This window comes from Schistocerca piceifrons, chromosome 2, assembly GCF_021461385.2.
Source record: "Schistocerca piceifrons isolate TAMUIC-IGC-003096 chromosome 2, iqSchPice1.1, whole genome shotgun sequence".
NCBI classification, from domain to species: domain Eukaryota; kingdom Metazoa; phylum Arthropoda; class Insecta; order Orthoptera; family Acrididae; genus Schistocerca; species Schistocerca piceifrons.
In genome coordinates, this window is record NC_060139.1 from 343,248,456 (window position 1) to 343,265,700 (window position 17,245).

The 17,245-nt window shown below is 36.2% G+C and overlaps 1 protein-coding gene across 5 annotated transcripts in view; it reads right to left on the bottom strand.

Annotated features, from left to right (window-relative positions):
- LOC124777532 (tubulin monoglutamylase TTLL4-like) overlaps nt 1-17,245 on the bottom strand; it is a 228,551-nt gene that overhangs the window by 168,549 nt on the left and 42,757 nt on the right. For all 5 annotated transcript variants that reach the window (XR_007015746.1, XM_047252981.1, XM_047252983.1 and 2 more), the window contains exons 5-7: nt 12,994-13,122; nt 12,808-12,909; nt 9,964-10,074 (exon numbers count right to left, since the gene is read on the bottom strand). Coding sequence is in view for 4 of the 5 variants with exons in the window: in XM_047252981.1 (XP_047108937.1) it covers nt 9,964-10,074; nt 12,808-12,909; nt 12,994-13,122 (342 nt within the window). In the remaining variant the exon portion in view is untranslated. The remainder of the gene's footprint in view (nt 1-9,963; nt 10,075-12,807; nt 12,910-12,993; nt 13,123-17,245) is intronic.

The window sequence follows — 17,245 nt, forward strand, 5'->3', positions numbered from 1 at the left end:
TTTTTTTAGAATCTCTAATGTATTACTTATTGAAGATGATTGTCTGCTGGGATATTTGGAATAAACAGTGTGTTTGCTCAATTACATTTTCCAATTTATTAACTTTATGTTGACTTGTCCCAAATGTTATCCAACATCTTCATTTGGCTTGTGAGCAAAGTCAAAATGAAAGGAAAGAAGACTAGTGTTTAACACTTTGTCAACAGCGAAATCATTAGAGACTGCGGGCATGCTCCTTTCTGTTCACTCACTATCTTTTAATCCTACATATCTTATTTACCTACAGAATTTTAAGGTGTTGGCAACTAAGTTACTGAATAATAGCAAAATTAACAACATCTGGCCCATGCACCAATTAATTAGTGCCAAACTTTTAATCCAGTTAACATTAGGAAATTATCAAATTAAAAACTGACAGAAATTTTAGTTTATACCAATAATCAAAAAATGACATTCAATTCCCGTGAAAGTTATGTCTTATACACTTCTGTAATAATGAAGAGAGTCTGAAATGGACTATATTTTACGATCTGGATCTGCTACAAATGGTGTAAACATCTTTTATGCCAGCAGTTCCTGCAAAAATCCTAATTGTTTTTAAAAAATACTGACTGCCAGCAATACTGAATAGGGTAATTCTTTTTCAATCCGAAATTAGCTGGCTAATCACTTCATCCAATACATGTAAAACAACATTACCAGGTCTATCACTGCAACTTGCATACTTAGCAACATCTACAGCCTAATCTTGCAGAAGTGGAACAAGAAACAGAATATGATTCATAAATTTGATCTTACAAGCAATCAAAATATGTTAGCCTAAATTAACAAAACCACCCTTCAGAGAAGTGTTGTTCATTGAATTTATTCTTCATGCTGAACTTAGCCAAAATCACAATATCTATGCAGTCATTTCATCACCTTATTCCCAAAAACTATTCTTAATTACTTACAAAGCATGCAATTTAAATCCATATGGACACTTGAGACTGTTTACTAAATTCTAAAGACAAATTTTTGAGTGGCATAGCAATATCTTTTTCTGTTAATTTGCAGAGTAAGATGTCTAAATAGATATCCATTATCATACCACATTTTCTTATAATTTAGTGAAAACCTTACTGATTTGGAATTTATTTTATTTTTTATTAGCTTCTTACAGCATTTTGTATGACTTAGGAGATTGGAATAAACATCGAAGTCACTGCTGAATGACTCTTTCACTTACTTTAATGATTTGTAAAACTTCCACCTTTCAACACATTGTTTTCTTTTTAAAGCCAAATTGTCTTGTGTGAGGTATCAATTCATTTAGCACATGACGGGTAAGACTGAGAACTTAGCGGATAAAATCGTGACCGGCGCGGATATCCGCAGGTCATCTGTGGATAATGAGCAAGTCATCTGCCCAGTACGTATGTTGCAATGTGTTGAAAACTTCAAGTCTGTTGACATTCTTGGAATCTTGAAGGGCCCGGGTAGAGTGGATGTCCGTTGTCCTCAGCCCCTGGCTGCGACCGACGTAGCTGTACCCAAGAGACCTGCGCCTAATCCGTTTCCGCGACCGTGTCTTTTGTGTGGCCTGTGAAGTGCTCTCTGGGTGGCAAACCTGCCCACTGTCTACCACACAGGTGCCCGTTGCAATTTTCCGCTGCATTCAGTTAGCGCTTTGTAGTGACCGAGTGACAACGTGCATCGTAGCAAATATCAGTGAGGGTTCTTTCTTCAAATAAACACCATATTGATGGATACAATTTCGTGTAAGGTGAAAAAAGGTGATTTTACATTAGTGACGGAAAACAAATTGAAATCGTCAATTTAGAAAAAATTCGGATACATATTTGATGGCAACGAAAAGATAGAAGATATAGTGGCTTGTTTTGCATGTACAAAAGTATATTCCTACTCTGGACACAAAAGTGGAACTTCAAATTTACTAAAACATTCATGTGAGGCTGGACAAAGTAGCATAATTACTGATTTAAATACCAAGAGAGACGTGAAAGTTTCAGAAGTTCCGCCAAATTTGAAGACAGCCGCAACAGAAAAGCTTATCAATCTTGTCAGCAAAGACATTTTACCATTCGTACTTGCGTGTGGATCTGGGTTTCTTGAGACGGCGCAGTTTCTTATTGATGTGGGGGCCAAGTACGGTGCAGTGAGTGCTAAGGAACTGCTACCTCATCTAACCACCATATCCAGAAACTTGAAGGAAACGGCCGATCGTCTGCGAGAAACTGTCTCCGCAGAAGTGAAGAATATATTCAGAGATATAAGTGGAGCACTAACTGTCGATTTATGGACTGATTCGTACCGTAAAATAAACTATATTGGAGTGACTGCACAAATTATGAAGAAGTGAAACTTGAGGATCGAGTATTGTGCACCTGAAATTTTGAAAGTGAAATTAAAGAAACAGGAGAAAACATTAAACTTGAATTAATTAAGATACTACGGTCGTTCGATTTATTCAGTGCTGTGAATAACATCGTGTTTGTTACGGATAGAGGTCCAAATATTGTGGCAGCACTTCGCCAATACAAGAGGCTCTCGTGCTCAGCACACATTCTTAATACTGTGCTGGAGCACACGACTCGAGGAGACGCGAATAATGAGAAGAGTGACGTGCAGCGACTAATAAATTCCTGTCGAGCTATCACAACTTTCTTTAAAAGATCTGGTCCTCAGAATTGCCTTCAGAAGTCATTGAAAGGAGATATAGACACACAATGGAACAGTAAATTGGATATGTTTGAGTATATTAATTCACAATGGTTTGAAGTTCTGTCAATTTTGTCAGAGAAAAATCACGATAATTTGATTGATTCTATAGACAAAATGATGTTTGAAGATATAATAACCTTTCTGACACCATTTAAAATAGCTTCTTGTGACCTCCAAAACCCCTACGCTTTATTCATGTGTGTTGTGGAAGTTAAAACTTCTCTCCTTCCTTGAAAAAAATGATGGCGACAGGCCATTTCTGATAGATTTAAAGAGTACAGCCAAATCTATTTTAATCAGCAAATGGGACATAACAGTAACCCATAAACTTGCAACTTTTTGAATCCAAAATATAAAAACCTAAAATTTCTTAGCAGTGCTGAAAAAGATGAAGTTGTAAAGGAAGCGAAAAATTGTCCACAGTTAAAATATAAGGAGGAAACAACATGTGGAATTCCTGCAAAAAAGAGGGGGGGGGGGTCTGACATACTTTTTAATGAATTTGAAGATTCCTCAGAAGATGAATCGACGAGAGATCCTGAATTTGCGTCAGATGAAATTCTCAGATATACTAATGATAAAGTCCAATTTTCGGAAGGCATCAACCTGATAGCTTGGTGGCATGGACGTGAAAACGTCTATCTGCGTCTTTCCAAACTCTCATACTTCGTGCACTGCATTCCAGCGTCCAGCGCGCCATCTGAGAGAAGCTTCTCTACTACGGGACAAATAATGCAGGGCCAACGCACCTCTTTGAAGCCACAGACGATAGATGACATCATGTTCCTGCATAGTAATCTTACAAAGTAAAAAGGTATTTGTACAGCTTTTCTTACTTCACTGTATTTTTGGGCTTATCTGAATTAGTTACAATTTTTTTTTTTCATCTGATCTTTCTTTTACAAAATTTGAATCAGAAGCAAGCAGAAGATGAAAATATTTAATCTGAAGCCTGTGAGTTTTTATTGTAATATTTATAGTAAAGAATTACCTCGACATATTGTTAGTATTTTTACTATTCCCAACAAGAACATTTAAGTAGCATTAGGTAAAAGAAGGAAATATTTAACACGCAATTTGTTTTTTTGTAATTTTCATATTAAAGAGCTCAATTTTAAGTTTTTACTCTTCGCAACAAGAACATTCAACAGCTAACACGTCAATATTATTAAACTAGGTAATGATGATCCCATAAGTGCCTAACTAAATTTTAGCGTGCACTACAGTAACATTTGCAGCCGCCGAGCACTGTCGCTCTTTGTGAACAGTGAAACAGCCCGGTCGGAGCGGTGGCACGGCGGGCCTTGTAATTAATTACAAGTTGGACTTCAAACTACGGCTCACGACCACCAACAAGCTGTACTGCGATACAAAATATTCAAATCATCCAAAATAATAATGTGTCTTTTAATTTACCAGACAATTAGTAAAGATAAGGGCTGAAATTCTTAACAAAATTGAACGTTTTAACTGTAACTCGGTATTGCTTAACAGGGAACAGTGCCTAACATTTGAAGTTATGGGACAGTGGTTTTTATATAGACATCTTGAAATTGTTTGCAGTTCCATTAAACTCTGAAAACAAATTATTTTTTAACATTGAAAGTATTAACTGCGAAATCTACTGCAAATTTTGTCTTAGTAATTTAGACCAATGTTGAGGATGTTTTAAAGTGTGAAAAACTGTTTGGTTGAGAATGAAACAGACATTTCATTTATCGCTAGGTCTTAATTAGATAAATCAGCCAAAAAGTGAGGTTTGAGATTTCAATCGTATTTTTAGCTAAAGCTAAATGGACTCCTAATTTCTATAACCACTGATTTTGTAGTCACTCTTCGGAAGACGAGTTATTTCTTCCAGACAACGTCAATTATTGCTGGCAGTTTAACTTTTTCACAGGTGCGCCAGCGTTTTGCAGTGTAGGCCTAATATTGTAAATATTTTCACCTGGAAATGACGAGGACTGAACGCATAAGCTATAATATAATCATCAGCTGACATGAATGGCTTCAAAATTTGACACATCCAAGCAGTGAGTACAAAAAACTGTCGGTAAATGATGCAATGTGCTAGTAACAGTTTAAAACCATCGTCATTTTCAGCTGCCTTGGCACAAGAGCAGCGAAATATAATTGTTTCTATACACGTATTTTCATCATTTAATACTATTACATTGAATTTTAGTTTTTTAAATAGCGCTTCCAATTTCACGAGATCCGAGCTGCTACTGTGTGTGCTCTTTAGCGCCAATGCTCTCCTGTTTGGAATGGTCTGCTTTAGAGTAGGTATAGAGCATTTCCTGTGATTTAAGAAGTCAAAAGTAGTTAAGTTGTCGCAGAAATGGCAACCTAACAATAACTATGTCATTACATGCCATAATTCTAAGTACTACTGTCTATTACTATTAATTACTCATTCAAAACTTAAATATATGCGGATAAGGAACTTGCGGATTAATTGCTGCGGATGCGGATTAGGACCTTGCGGATGCGGATTGCAGTTTTCTTATCCGCGCAGACCTCTAGTTGTCATCTATTTGAAAAATTCCACTTTATTTTTATGGCTCAAGGGTAATTTACGTTTACTATTTCTGTAGGCAAATCTACATGCTGTAAAAACCACACAAGCCCGTCCCCCCTGCTCCACCCAATCATACTCTTGTAACTTTGTAACTGCTCTTATTAACCTCAAGTCCTAAAACTTGTTTTCTCATATCAGATTTTAAACTACCTACATTCATTTGCGACATCATAAGCAGAAATCTCAATGTAAAGCCAATTTCAACAACCCCAGTCCCAAAAGGAAAATGACAGACAACTGATCAAAAGAAATAGTGCTGCAGTCAGTTCGCAGGAATGCCGTTTATTTTACAATAGCGGTGTTGGTTTGTGATTTGACCCACCATGTTATCAGTTTTCCTTGCAGAAATATATCAGCGTGAATACCAGAGGAAATCTTTAAAAAATTTCAGTTTTCTAAACAGCATAACTCAAGGAATATGATTTGTAAGCCCATATAATGCTTACCATCTTTTAAGACATCTGTTGGGAACATATTCATGTATGAACCACAGCTTTAGCTCTCACCCTTTTTTGTAATTGTATTTTTTTGTTGCAAGTGAAATAAACCATGCTAATTATTTATGTACATCATAGGTACACATTACTCAAAATACAAAGTAGACGGTTTATTTTTTTTCTGCAAGTTCGTTACACTATTATCTTTAAAGCAGACTATTGAAAAGATGGTGCTCTCATACACTGCGGTACAAAATTTTTTTAAGTATTATCATCAAAAATTTTGGAACTGAATTCAGGGTTTTTCTTCAAAAAAGCATTCTACCGTATTTACTCAAATCTAAGCCGCACTCGAATCTAAGCCGCACCTGAAAAATGAAACTCGAAATCAAGGAAAAAAAAATTTCCCGAATCTAAGCCGCACCTGAAATTTGAGACTCTATATTCAAGAGGAGAGAAAAGTTTTAGGCCGCACCTCCAAATCGATACAAAGTCGGTCCATTTTAATATGAGACACAATTTAAGTCGAATGAATGACGATACAACTACAGTAGTTTGGTTCGAGTTGTAAGATTAGCAGTTAAGCTTTACAAGGTAGCCATTGCTATGCGCTCCGTCCGTATTGATACGGGTACCCTTCCATTTTCACATGCTTCGTCTGGTTTGAATTGATTGCTTATTTTTCTTTGATCTGATAAGTGCCATTTTCTTTGTTATAGGTGTTAACGTCATTCTAAGCTGAAAATGCATTACTGTACTGTATCTTGCATTGTTTGTCGCATTCTGATAGTGCATGTTCACGGCCTGTCGCCGCTCGCGGCATGGCTTGCTTTTCTGCGCGCAACCGCAGCCCCTTTTTAAAAAAAAAAAAAAAAAAAAAAAAAAAAAAAAGGAGGATAGGAATTGTCTCATTAGCGAAACAACGGCAAGAGACTGCTATTTGTTGTTACCTACACTGCTGCTTTCTTTGATAATGATCAACAAGAACCAAATAATAGACTGCGTATGATAGAAGATGTTCTGAACGAGACTTTAGCGAAAATTTTTCCCCGTTTGAAAATCTTTGCAGACGCCGCTTTAGTACATTACATTACAGAAATTAGTCATCTTAGATTTAAAAATCTAGTCAATTGCCGTGCTTCATTTCTGACTGTATCACTATTAGCCATAAGAATAATACGAATATAAACATGATATGATATGTATATTCTTCCGCGTTTGCTGTTGTCTCACTCTAGTTTCGTAGTTTATTAGGCTGATAGGATTTAAATGACATAGCAGCAAACATGAAAGAATACATCGCAAAATGTTTATATTCTTATGGTGAAGAGAATACTGCATGTGATTCACAATTCATAAAAGTTCCTATTAGCAACCATCTCTTCTCACAGGTAGGAAAAAATTCATAACAGAGTTAACCATATTGACAAAAACCCCAACAGTCTTGCCAGTCAGATTTTCGTAGTACATTGAAATGCTGCTACATTCGAAGATGAAAAATACGGAATTTGTATTTACTTCGTTGTTTCGTTGGATAATGTATGAAAATGCAGTGGTTGAAACTCGAGGCGGAGTAAAAAGCTCTTGTGGCGGCACCTACCAACATTTTTCAGAACTTCCGCTTACTTTGCACTCGATTCTAAGCCGCAGGCGGTTTTTTGGATTACAAAAACCGGAAAAAAAGTGCGGCTTAGATTCAAGTAAATACGGTATTTGCAAAGTCACAAGAGTAATCAACTTGTTAGTTATGCACATTTTAAGACAGTATAAAAATTTCAGCTCTCTATCTTTAATAGTTTTCAGCCAAAGTGTACCAGAACCTGAAATAATTTAACTTTTTGGAAGTTAAAAGTTACTTTTTCTATTAACTTGCATGGCACTAAGGCATCCCAGGTCCATATTCATCTTGTTTCCGGTATTGTTCTTCCTCCCTTCAGTTTTTCACACTTCTTATTCTTGCTTCTTTGGTGGCTTCAGCACTGATTTTTCTGCTTTGAAGAGTCTCATCTGGTCAATGGCTATTAAAGCTCTATACATATTTAGTCCACAGGCATTCCCATCAGTTACAAAACATTAAACCTTGACACTGCACCTTCATTGAAACATTGAATAGCCTCTACAACACCCATTTTCAAAGTATTTGGTCCTACCAGAACAGATTTTGGTATCCGTTCCCAGACACAATTGTTGAAACTTTCACTAGGATTTTGAGTCCTACCATGTAAACATTCCTCTAATAATCTCGTGTCACTATATATAAGTTTTATAATTTCCATCATAGCAAATGGCAATGAATGTTTATGGTTGTAGCTCTCACCTTGCGTAACAACCCTCTGGTAGCCACACCATAAATCACTGCAATGTGGGCAGAGTGCATGACATAGGTTGTCCTCTGTTGGGGATTTATGAAAGAAGGTAGCCCATACTGCCTTTTTCATTCCTTCAAGGTCATTTTTATTTTGACTTATGGCTTGTCTATAATAATACTGCAACCTGTCTATTCCTTCGTCTGTAAGCCTACCACGTCCACTGCTGCACTTACCATCAGCTATTTTCTTTCCCTTCAAGTTTCTCCTTTTCTGGACTTGTCCAACACATTCCATTTTTTTTTTCAATTTTTGTGTTAACATAAGGTTTGCATACACAAACATTTTGGTACCCTTTTGAGTCTTGATCTCCTAGGTAAGACTTATACATCACACCATATTTCCCTACTGATCTGTGAAATAGCTTCACAACACCTTCAGATTCCATCCCTCCACTATAACCACTAAATCTGATCAAACATTTATGGTTTTCAGTTCCACTAGTATAGCCATGACAGTACTTGAGAATACATTCCACATCAATGACTTTACCACTGCCCGTTTTTGACGCACAACTTCTTCTAGCATGTATCTCCTCAACTACCTTCACACTACCATTGCCAAATTCCGTACACTGCAAAGCTTTATTTATTAATTCAGATACAGCAGGGAGCTCAACAATAACACAGTCTGAATCAATAGTTGGCATCTCTATATTATCAGCATTAATACTGACAAGCCCATTGCCCAAACATTTCAGTTTTAGCTTTGAAGCACATTGAGTAGTTGAAGCTGGTATCATGGTATTAGCAGAGGTAATCCATTTGGTGAACTGATTTCCATAAAATTTACACTGTTTAACACCGAACTTCTTAATTCTTCCTCCTGCTTTCAAGAGGAATAAGAAACTTGCTCACACAATAAGAAACTCACGCACACAGTTACTTTGCTGTAAATAAAATATTTGCGCCAAAACAACAGCAACAATGACTAAACTCTCTGTATAAACAAAAGACAAGCAACTGTAAAGCTTTCACAGTCTAGCCAACTTAAGGGACTAAAAAGTCATAAAAATGAAACAAATGACAGCAAATTTTATTTTTAACAGAGCTGACTGTGTGCCATTGGGATGTCGTGGTGCATGCAGCCACTTTTAAATTCCTCTAATTTTTGTACTTTCTGTGGTCCATTTTCTTGAAAGTAAACATTTTCTCATTCAGAAAACTACGGAGAATTTTTTAATAAAAGAATTAAAAATCAATTTTTGACAGTTATTCATGTACAAGTCCCCTTAAATGGTTGAGTTTTCCTAACAGGACATAGCAATCACACAGAACACGTAACACTTACAAAAACTCTAAAACAATATTTATAGCTCTGAAATATAAGAACCAAAATACATCCTACATGTAACACATGATTTACACAAAAGTATTTTAAGATTTCTACGTTCTTGTACATCAAGCGTCATACTAAACCCAGTATACACACACCAACTCTTAAAGTTTAATATTACAACATTTGATTTGACTTTCCCATGTTGGATTAAGTTACAGGCAAATATAGCCTGACCAAGCAAAGTCTGTACCAAGAATTACAAGGGCACATTTTGGGTGCACTATTTGTACTGGGTTTCTTTTTTCTTTTGTATTCCCCCTCCAGAGAGCAAAAACAAATAAAACTATTTAAATTATGCTTAGTATTCCATATCCCACTTGCCTCAGATACGTAATTAACTCTGTTTCGCTCTTTTCCCTACTGTACAATGGTGCCTGTATCTAAAGGCACAAACTTTGCTTGGTTGGGGTAGACAATAAACCATGTTAGTAAAGTTATTAGTGTGCACAGAAATTTGAAACGATTTTAAATGTTAGAAAAATGTGTTATGGTTCATGCACACCTCTACTAAACTCACTTCTCACAAGTCTGAATCCAGAATTTACTAGAGTTCGCCTAACAACCAATGGTGTTATAGTGCTCAATTTCCATTTCATGTGGCGACCTATTTCATATGGCAGAGGTTCACCTGTTGAGTAAATAAGTATTTTGATAAAATCAACTTTATACACACACATATATTAAGTATAAAACTAGAGGAAAACCACTGCAAAATTCCCAGTTATCTAAACATAATATAACCAACTACAACATTTCTTATGAATTAAAAAAACATTGAAACTGTAAGATATACTGAACGACAAAGTATAAATTTGTATCAGCCATTTAGATGCATAGAGTAATTCAAAATTTGGGATCATATACAGATGAATAAAATTAAACACAAATAACTATACATTCATTAAATGAGATTTAAATTCAACTAAAAATCACAATGTAACACAAGGCAAAACAACACTTTTTTAAGAAAAGCAGCAGCTCAATTCTAAAGAAAAGACTTAACAAACTTGGTGCCTTGCAGGTAGAGAAAGGACAACATTGTTTTATTTCACGGCCAATTTAATGTTATTTTTCTCAAGATCCTTTTTTTTCCAAATTAGTTAATACTTTTGTCACATTCATTATTATTGCCAAATTTGATGTATTTTTTACAGTTTGGTATCATTTTCTGCCAAACACAGTGCAATGTTTTTGTCAAATAAGGTGATTTTTCTTGCCAAATGTCTTTTTTTTGGCTAAGATCAATGCTACTTTTTGACACACTCAGTGTTTTTTTTAAATATTTGTTGTTACTTTTTGCCAGATTTGGTGGTCCATTTTTGCCAAATTCCGTGCTATTTTTGTTGTCACATTGAAGTTCATTGTGTGGAAATAGAGGTGTCAGTTTAAGATTACACATGAGCCCCGGCCTTACAGAAATTAGAAGTCAAAATACAGTTTTAACATTCAGTAAATCTCAGGCAACTTCATGTTACTTTGTTAAAAACTGCCAATTAGTGTTATTGTGAAAATTTCCTGTCCCCTACTTATAGGGCACAAATTCTCTCGTGCACTCTGCACACTAGACCAAATCTTTTAATAAAATATTTTTATACCTTTAATTTATACAGGTATTTTCTAAACGTATTTACAAACTGTTTGTTAGAGTATCAAGGCAATAGCTGAAAAACAATCATTCTCAAATCTTTTATTTATCGTGCTCAATAATTACGCATTTATGAACCTGGTTTTTCATATATCCAACTGGCATGTTTCCTGTTCATTCTATCACAGGTCTATTTGGGAATGTTCTTTCATCTTGATAATGTATAAAAAGAGCTATGAAAATACTTATTATAGGTAAGAACTAAGCTTGTCCTTCACGAGACAAGAAAGAGAGAACATTCTGAATACAGAAAAGCAATTTCTACACCAAAATATTACAGTATCATGTGCATGGTGTACAACTTGGTACACCTTGCCAACAGTAAAGATAACTGAACAATATAATGCAAATGAGTATGGGTGTTTTGCTTGTGATCAATTAGACACAAGTAAAATCCAACAACAGCGTCAGCCCCTTTTACAACAGTCAGCCACTTGGAAGCTATTGCTAAGTAAAGTTAACTATCTCTCTGTGATTCCAGATGCTAACTGGAATATCTGTAGAGCTCATCACAGATTTTGATGTTGCACTGGAAGAAGTACGTACAATATTTTCCATGTGCAGATTTCAAAAAGATGAGTTTTGCGAATGCAGAGAAATTCTGATTACATAATACCTGAAGAAGTCCAAGCTATAGCCATCAACTTACACTGCAGAAGATCTAATGCAGTATCACAACAATGTCACTGATAAAACCAATTACTGGACAAAACATATATCAACTTTGATATTTTTAGTTCTTAACTACAGCTCTAACATACTGACCAGTCTGCATTATTATGTAGATTTAATATTTTCCCAAAATTTTATTATGGGTAATAATGAAGAGCTTAGCATCAATGTGTATTCTATAAAGCCAACAGATTCATTTGGTGTGTCACAAACATGTTTTTTAGAACTACTACCCATTCCAGGCCAGGTTTTCTATGCTCTTTATGAGTGCTTGTGCCGTTCACCCTCAATTATTAATTTCATAAACTGCTTCCCTTCTCTCCATCATTTACACATTTCAAATTTCCTTTGTATATCTTTCTTACCCTCCACATGGTGCAGTTTCCCATGCCTCTGTTCATTAATGCTTCCCTCATTCATTATATTATACCTTTTCTGAAGTGACACTGCTCTTCTCACAGCCCCTTCTCTATCCCATTCCAGAGCCTTATTTCTAACTTCTCAAATTTCTTTGCAGAGTGTAATGTAATGGTGATTGCCTACGAGTTATTACAATATTTCTCACTTCTTTTCTTGAAAAGATGTACAACAACATTCATCTCTCTCTCTCTCTCTCTCTCTCTCTCTCTCTCTCTCTCTCTCTCTCCGTGTGTGTGTGTGTGTGTGTGTGTGTGTGTGTGTGTGTGTGTGTGTGTGTGGCGCTTGCACGTGTGTCATTTACTGGTGGCATTGGAGCTTTCTGCCTGCTGGAAGAAATTCATGACTGTGTATGAATGTTAACCCCCCCACACATCACCACCAAAGAAAGTTGCCCATACTTCACTGATTTATGTGGGAAAGAAGACTGTTCAATACTTTTTGAACAGACATTGCACACAGTACAAATGAAGGTTCAATTTCTTGATCGATATCTACATTCATAACCATGAGTGTCAAAAAGAAATTACCGCATTCTTCATACATTACTAGAATTAAAGTCTTTACATTTACTTACATTGCTCTAATTGTGCCATAAATTTGTACTTTCACTTGATATACACCCACCTTTTTCATCATGCATACAAAATCTGATATACGGAGGAACATACGAGAAGAGACTAGTTCTCAATGCTTGTGATTGGTTGCAGGGTTCTGTCGTAGTCACAGCTGCAATAAAAAAATTTTGTTATTTCTCTATAGCTTCGAACAGAGAGCAAATTAATATTGAGCATCTTAGTTATCTGATCATACCTTCTACTTTGATAATCCTTTTTGATGATGTGTCATTAAGTGAAATTGATCCCAAAGATTCACCTACAATAGAGGGAGTGTTCGAATCTGTGGATACAGTTGTTAGGCTGCTAACTGCTGAACGAGTATCTGGAAGAAAACAATTTTTAAGGTTGAAATATTCAATGCATTCGAGTAATTAAAATATAGTACTTACGTAAGAAATCTTCTATTCACACTTGAGACCTGCTATTTCACAACATTAAACAAATATTGTAGTAGCACAAAAATTTATATTGACCACGATATTCCACACCAGAGTGAGACACGAAACAGTCTTATTTCATTTTACATTGTATGTTAGGTTCCGTATTATTCATGCAATGTGGATTTCTATGTTTCACATATGCATCGATTATGATAGTTGGCAAAGTGGCAAACCTCAAGCAATATACATCACTATTACAGTGAGGACAGACTACGTTGCTCAACATAATGTCTTTTGTGATAGCCAGTATTCACAAAAAGAAGCATTAAGAAATTGTTAGGGCTGTCAACTCAAGTTATAACCAAGTCATCATCAAATGATTTACATAACTTTGGGTTTCAGTTTCGTGCACAGATTAGGTATATGAAAGTTTTTATCTGCAGAGGCCTGATATAGTGCACAAACTCAAAAATATGAAAATTATTTCACAATGACTTAGTAAGAAGTTGTAATTGGTAATGATACCACTTAGGCAACCCCAGGCAAAATGTACTACAAACAAATTTTACAAGATGGTCAACATGTTTCCTCAAGGCAGTATGCCTCGATTGTGTAATAGTAAGAACACTGCTAGCTTTTGAACAAATATTTCTCCAGAGCTCTAAATCAAGAATCGTCAGAGACCTAGCAAAGTTCTCAAAATAATAAATAATTATTTCTTCTAAACAACTATCTTTAAAATTCAAGGAAGCTTAATGCCAAACTGTCTTTTGCAAAGTCATGGTGCATTGTACCGGTAGTTGTTAATTGGTGATATTTCTAACACAATTTATGGTTTAAACTGTGTCAATATTTTATTTTGTGTAAATTATACAAGGGGCTTTGAAAGAAAAAAAAGAAGGCTAATCACTTTCACAGTTTCTACACCTGAATAAATTCAAACGGAAGACAAAAGAGTCAAAAAATAAAATACATGTCGTGCACAAAATAGGCAATAAATATTCAAAAATAAAGATAGACAAGTGCAAAGTAATCAATAGCCGCTACAGAAACAGCTTTTAGTACAGCACTGGAAATTCTAATTGTGATTTAAACACAGTTGATTATAAAACTTTGAACAGCAAAATTAATGAACTTGGAAAACACACTGAAATCTGGTATTTCATGAAAATAATTGTTTCTAAGGTAGTAGAGGAGATATTGTTTCATCACTGTATGCTGCTGCAATTATAAAGCTGCCAAAGCCCGGCACCTAGATTGCATGCAATAAGAGAAACGACAATCTTCAGAGTTGCAAAAGTTTAAAATGATAAGTATAGCTGACAAAAGAACTGAATGACCATAACATTTTCCTTTGGCTTACTCACATACCATTATAGCTAAACCTTCAAGTTCATATCAACTTTCAAGAAAATGTGATCATGAAAGCTTTTGTTAACTCTTCTGCACCCAAAAAGCTATTTTTCAGTCAGAAATTGATTCATGATGATTAATTTCTTATTATCTTTTAAACTGGGCATGGGAAATCTAAGGTGACCTGCTGGCCTGATTAACATACTTAAGCTCACAGGCTGCCAGGTTACATTATGCGACAGCAGCACTCCTAGCACATAAAGTCAAAAGTATAGCATCCGTGACGTTAACATTATGGGGTAACACACTGACATGACAGCCACGCCTTTCCTGACGTATCATGACAGCGAACTACATATTTTTAAGAGCACATAAAATTAATGTTCATCCTTTTTTCAGATGTTTACATGTATGTGTGTGCCGTGACTACTGTTTATTTACGGAAGACATTTTACAACAGCTGTCTTAAAAAATTTCAATGCAAAATTCTGCAACACTGTTTCTAAAGAAACAATGCTCATGACATGTAAATAAATGTAAATGCTAAGCATATTGAAATGTAATCACAGAAAAATAAATGCCTACCAAAGCAACTGGTTGTAACTACTTAATCATAAATAACTTCAGTTCCAACAACTGCAGTGTTCTAATATATCCCCAACAGGCAAGAATTATTTACTAGTGTTAATACAAGAAAGCCCAGAAAAACAAAAATATGGCAATGAGATACACAATCCCAGTTGACAAGCAATTGTGAGTAACTTTGTGATTTTTGGCCACAAGCAGATCATCTGAGTGTGTGAAAATGTGTTACTGTCCACAAACACTACTGACAAGCATTATTTAAATATTTGTCCAAAAATACTTTGATGACTGATTGCATAGGCATAGTCTGTTTCTGTAACACTAACTAAGAACCATGGACCTTGGCGTTGGTGGGAAGGCTTCCATGCCTCAGCAATACAGATAGCTGTGTCTTAAGTACAACCACAAGAGAGGGATATCTGTAGGAAGGCCAGACATACGTGTGGTTCCAGAAGAGGGGCAGCAGCCTTTCCAGTAGATGCAAGGCAACAGTCTGGATGATTGACTAATATGGCCTTGAAACATTAACCAAATTGGCCTTGCTGTGCTGGTATTGCAAACGGCTGAAAGCAAAGGATAAACTACAGCTATAATTTTTCCCGAGGGCATGCACCTCTGTCGTATGGTTAAATGATGGTGATGTAATCTTGGGTAAAATATTCCCGAGGTAAAATAGTCCCCCATTTGGATCTCCAGATGGCGACTACTCAGGAGGATATCATCTTCAGGAGAAATAAGACTAGCATTCTACAGATTGGAGCATGGAATGTTAGAGCCCCTAATTGGGCAGGTAGGCTAGAAAATTCAAGAAGTTAAATGGATAAGTTGAAGTTAGATATAGTGGGAATTAGTGATGTTCGGCGGCAGGAGGAACAGGACTTCTGGTCAGGTGAATACTGGGTTACAAATAGAAGGTTAAATAGGGGCAATAAAGGAGTAAGTTTAATAATTAATAAGAAAATTGGAATGCAGGTCAGATACTATGAATAGCATATTAAACGCATTCTCGTAGCCAAGATAGACACAAAGGGCACACCTACCACAGTGGTACAAGTTTACATGCCAACTATATTCACAGATGAAGAGCTGTACAAGAAATGTGGTGCAACAGAAGAATGCAGAAGATCAGATGGGGTGATCATGTAACTAATGAGGAAGTAGAGAACAGAATTGGGGAGACAAAAAAAATCTGTCGCACAACTTGTGCGAAAAGAAGGGATCTGTTGATTGAACACATTCTGAGACAACAAAGGATGAACAATGTAGTATTGGAGGAAAAACGCAAACAACAGAATAGTGAATTGTCAAACCAATAGTACTCTCACTCAGTATGTACTGGCAATACTAAGATTATTTTGATCGGCATCAATACTGTTCATTAGTATTTCTAATATTGACTGCCATTTTATTAATACATTGACATACATATTGAACATGTGAAGGCCCCATAACTTCCCTTTGACATTTCTACCTTTGCAGATGATAGGCACCAGTCTTCGCAGTATTCGTGAGATGCGATAACAGCACCTCTAATGCTTAAGTCAGGAGGTATAGCATCTGTGACATTAAGTTTACAGATCATATATTTTAAAATTAAACATAAGAAAGCAACATGTGAAATACAATGGACTTGTCAAAATAAGATAAGCAGGCCATACACTGATCAGCCAGAATGTTGTGACACCTGCCTAATAGCTGGTATGTCCACCTTTGGCACGAATAACAGCAGCAATGCATCACGGCACGGAAGGAATGAGGCGTTGGTAGGCTGTTGGAGGGAGCTGACACCACATCTGCACGCACAAGTCACCTAATTCCCATAAATTACGAGGAGGAGGTCGATGAACTCTGATGCCACGTTCATTCGCATTCCAAGTGTTCAATTGGGTACAGATCTGGCGAGTTTGAGGGGGTGGGGGTGGGGGGTAGCACATCAATTGAAACTTGCCACTGTGTTCCTCGAACCACTCCACTGCACCCCTGGCCTTGTGATGTAGCATATTATCTTGCCGAAACATGTCATTGCCGTTGGGCGTACACGGTCTGCGACCAGTGTACGATAATCCTTGGCCTTTACGGTGGCTTGCACAATCTCCACTGGACCCACAGATGACCGTGTAAATTTTT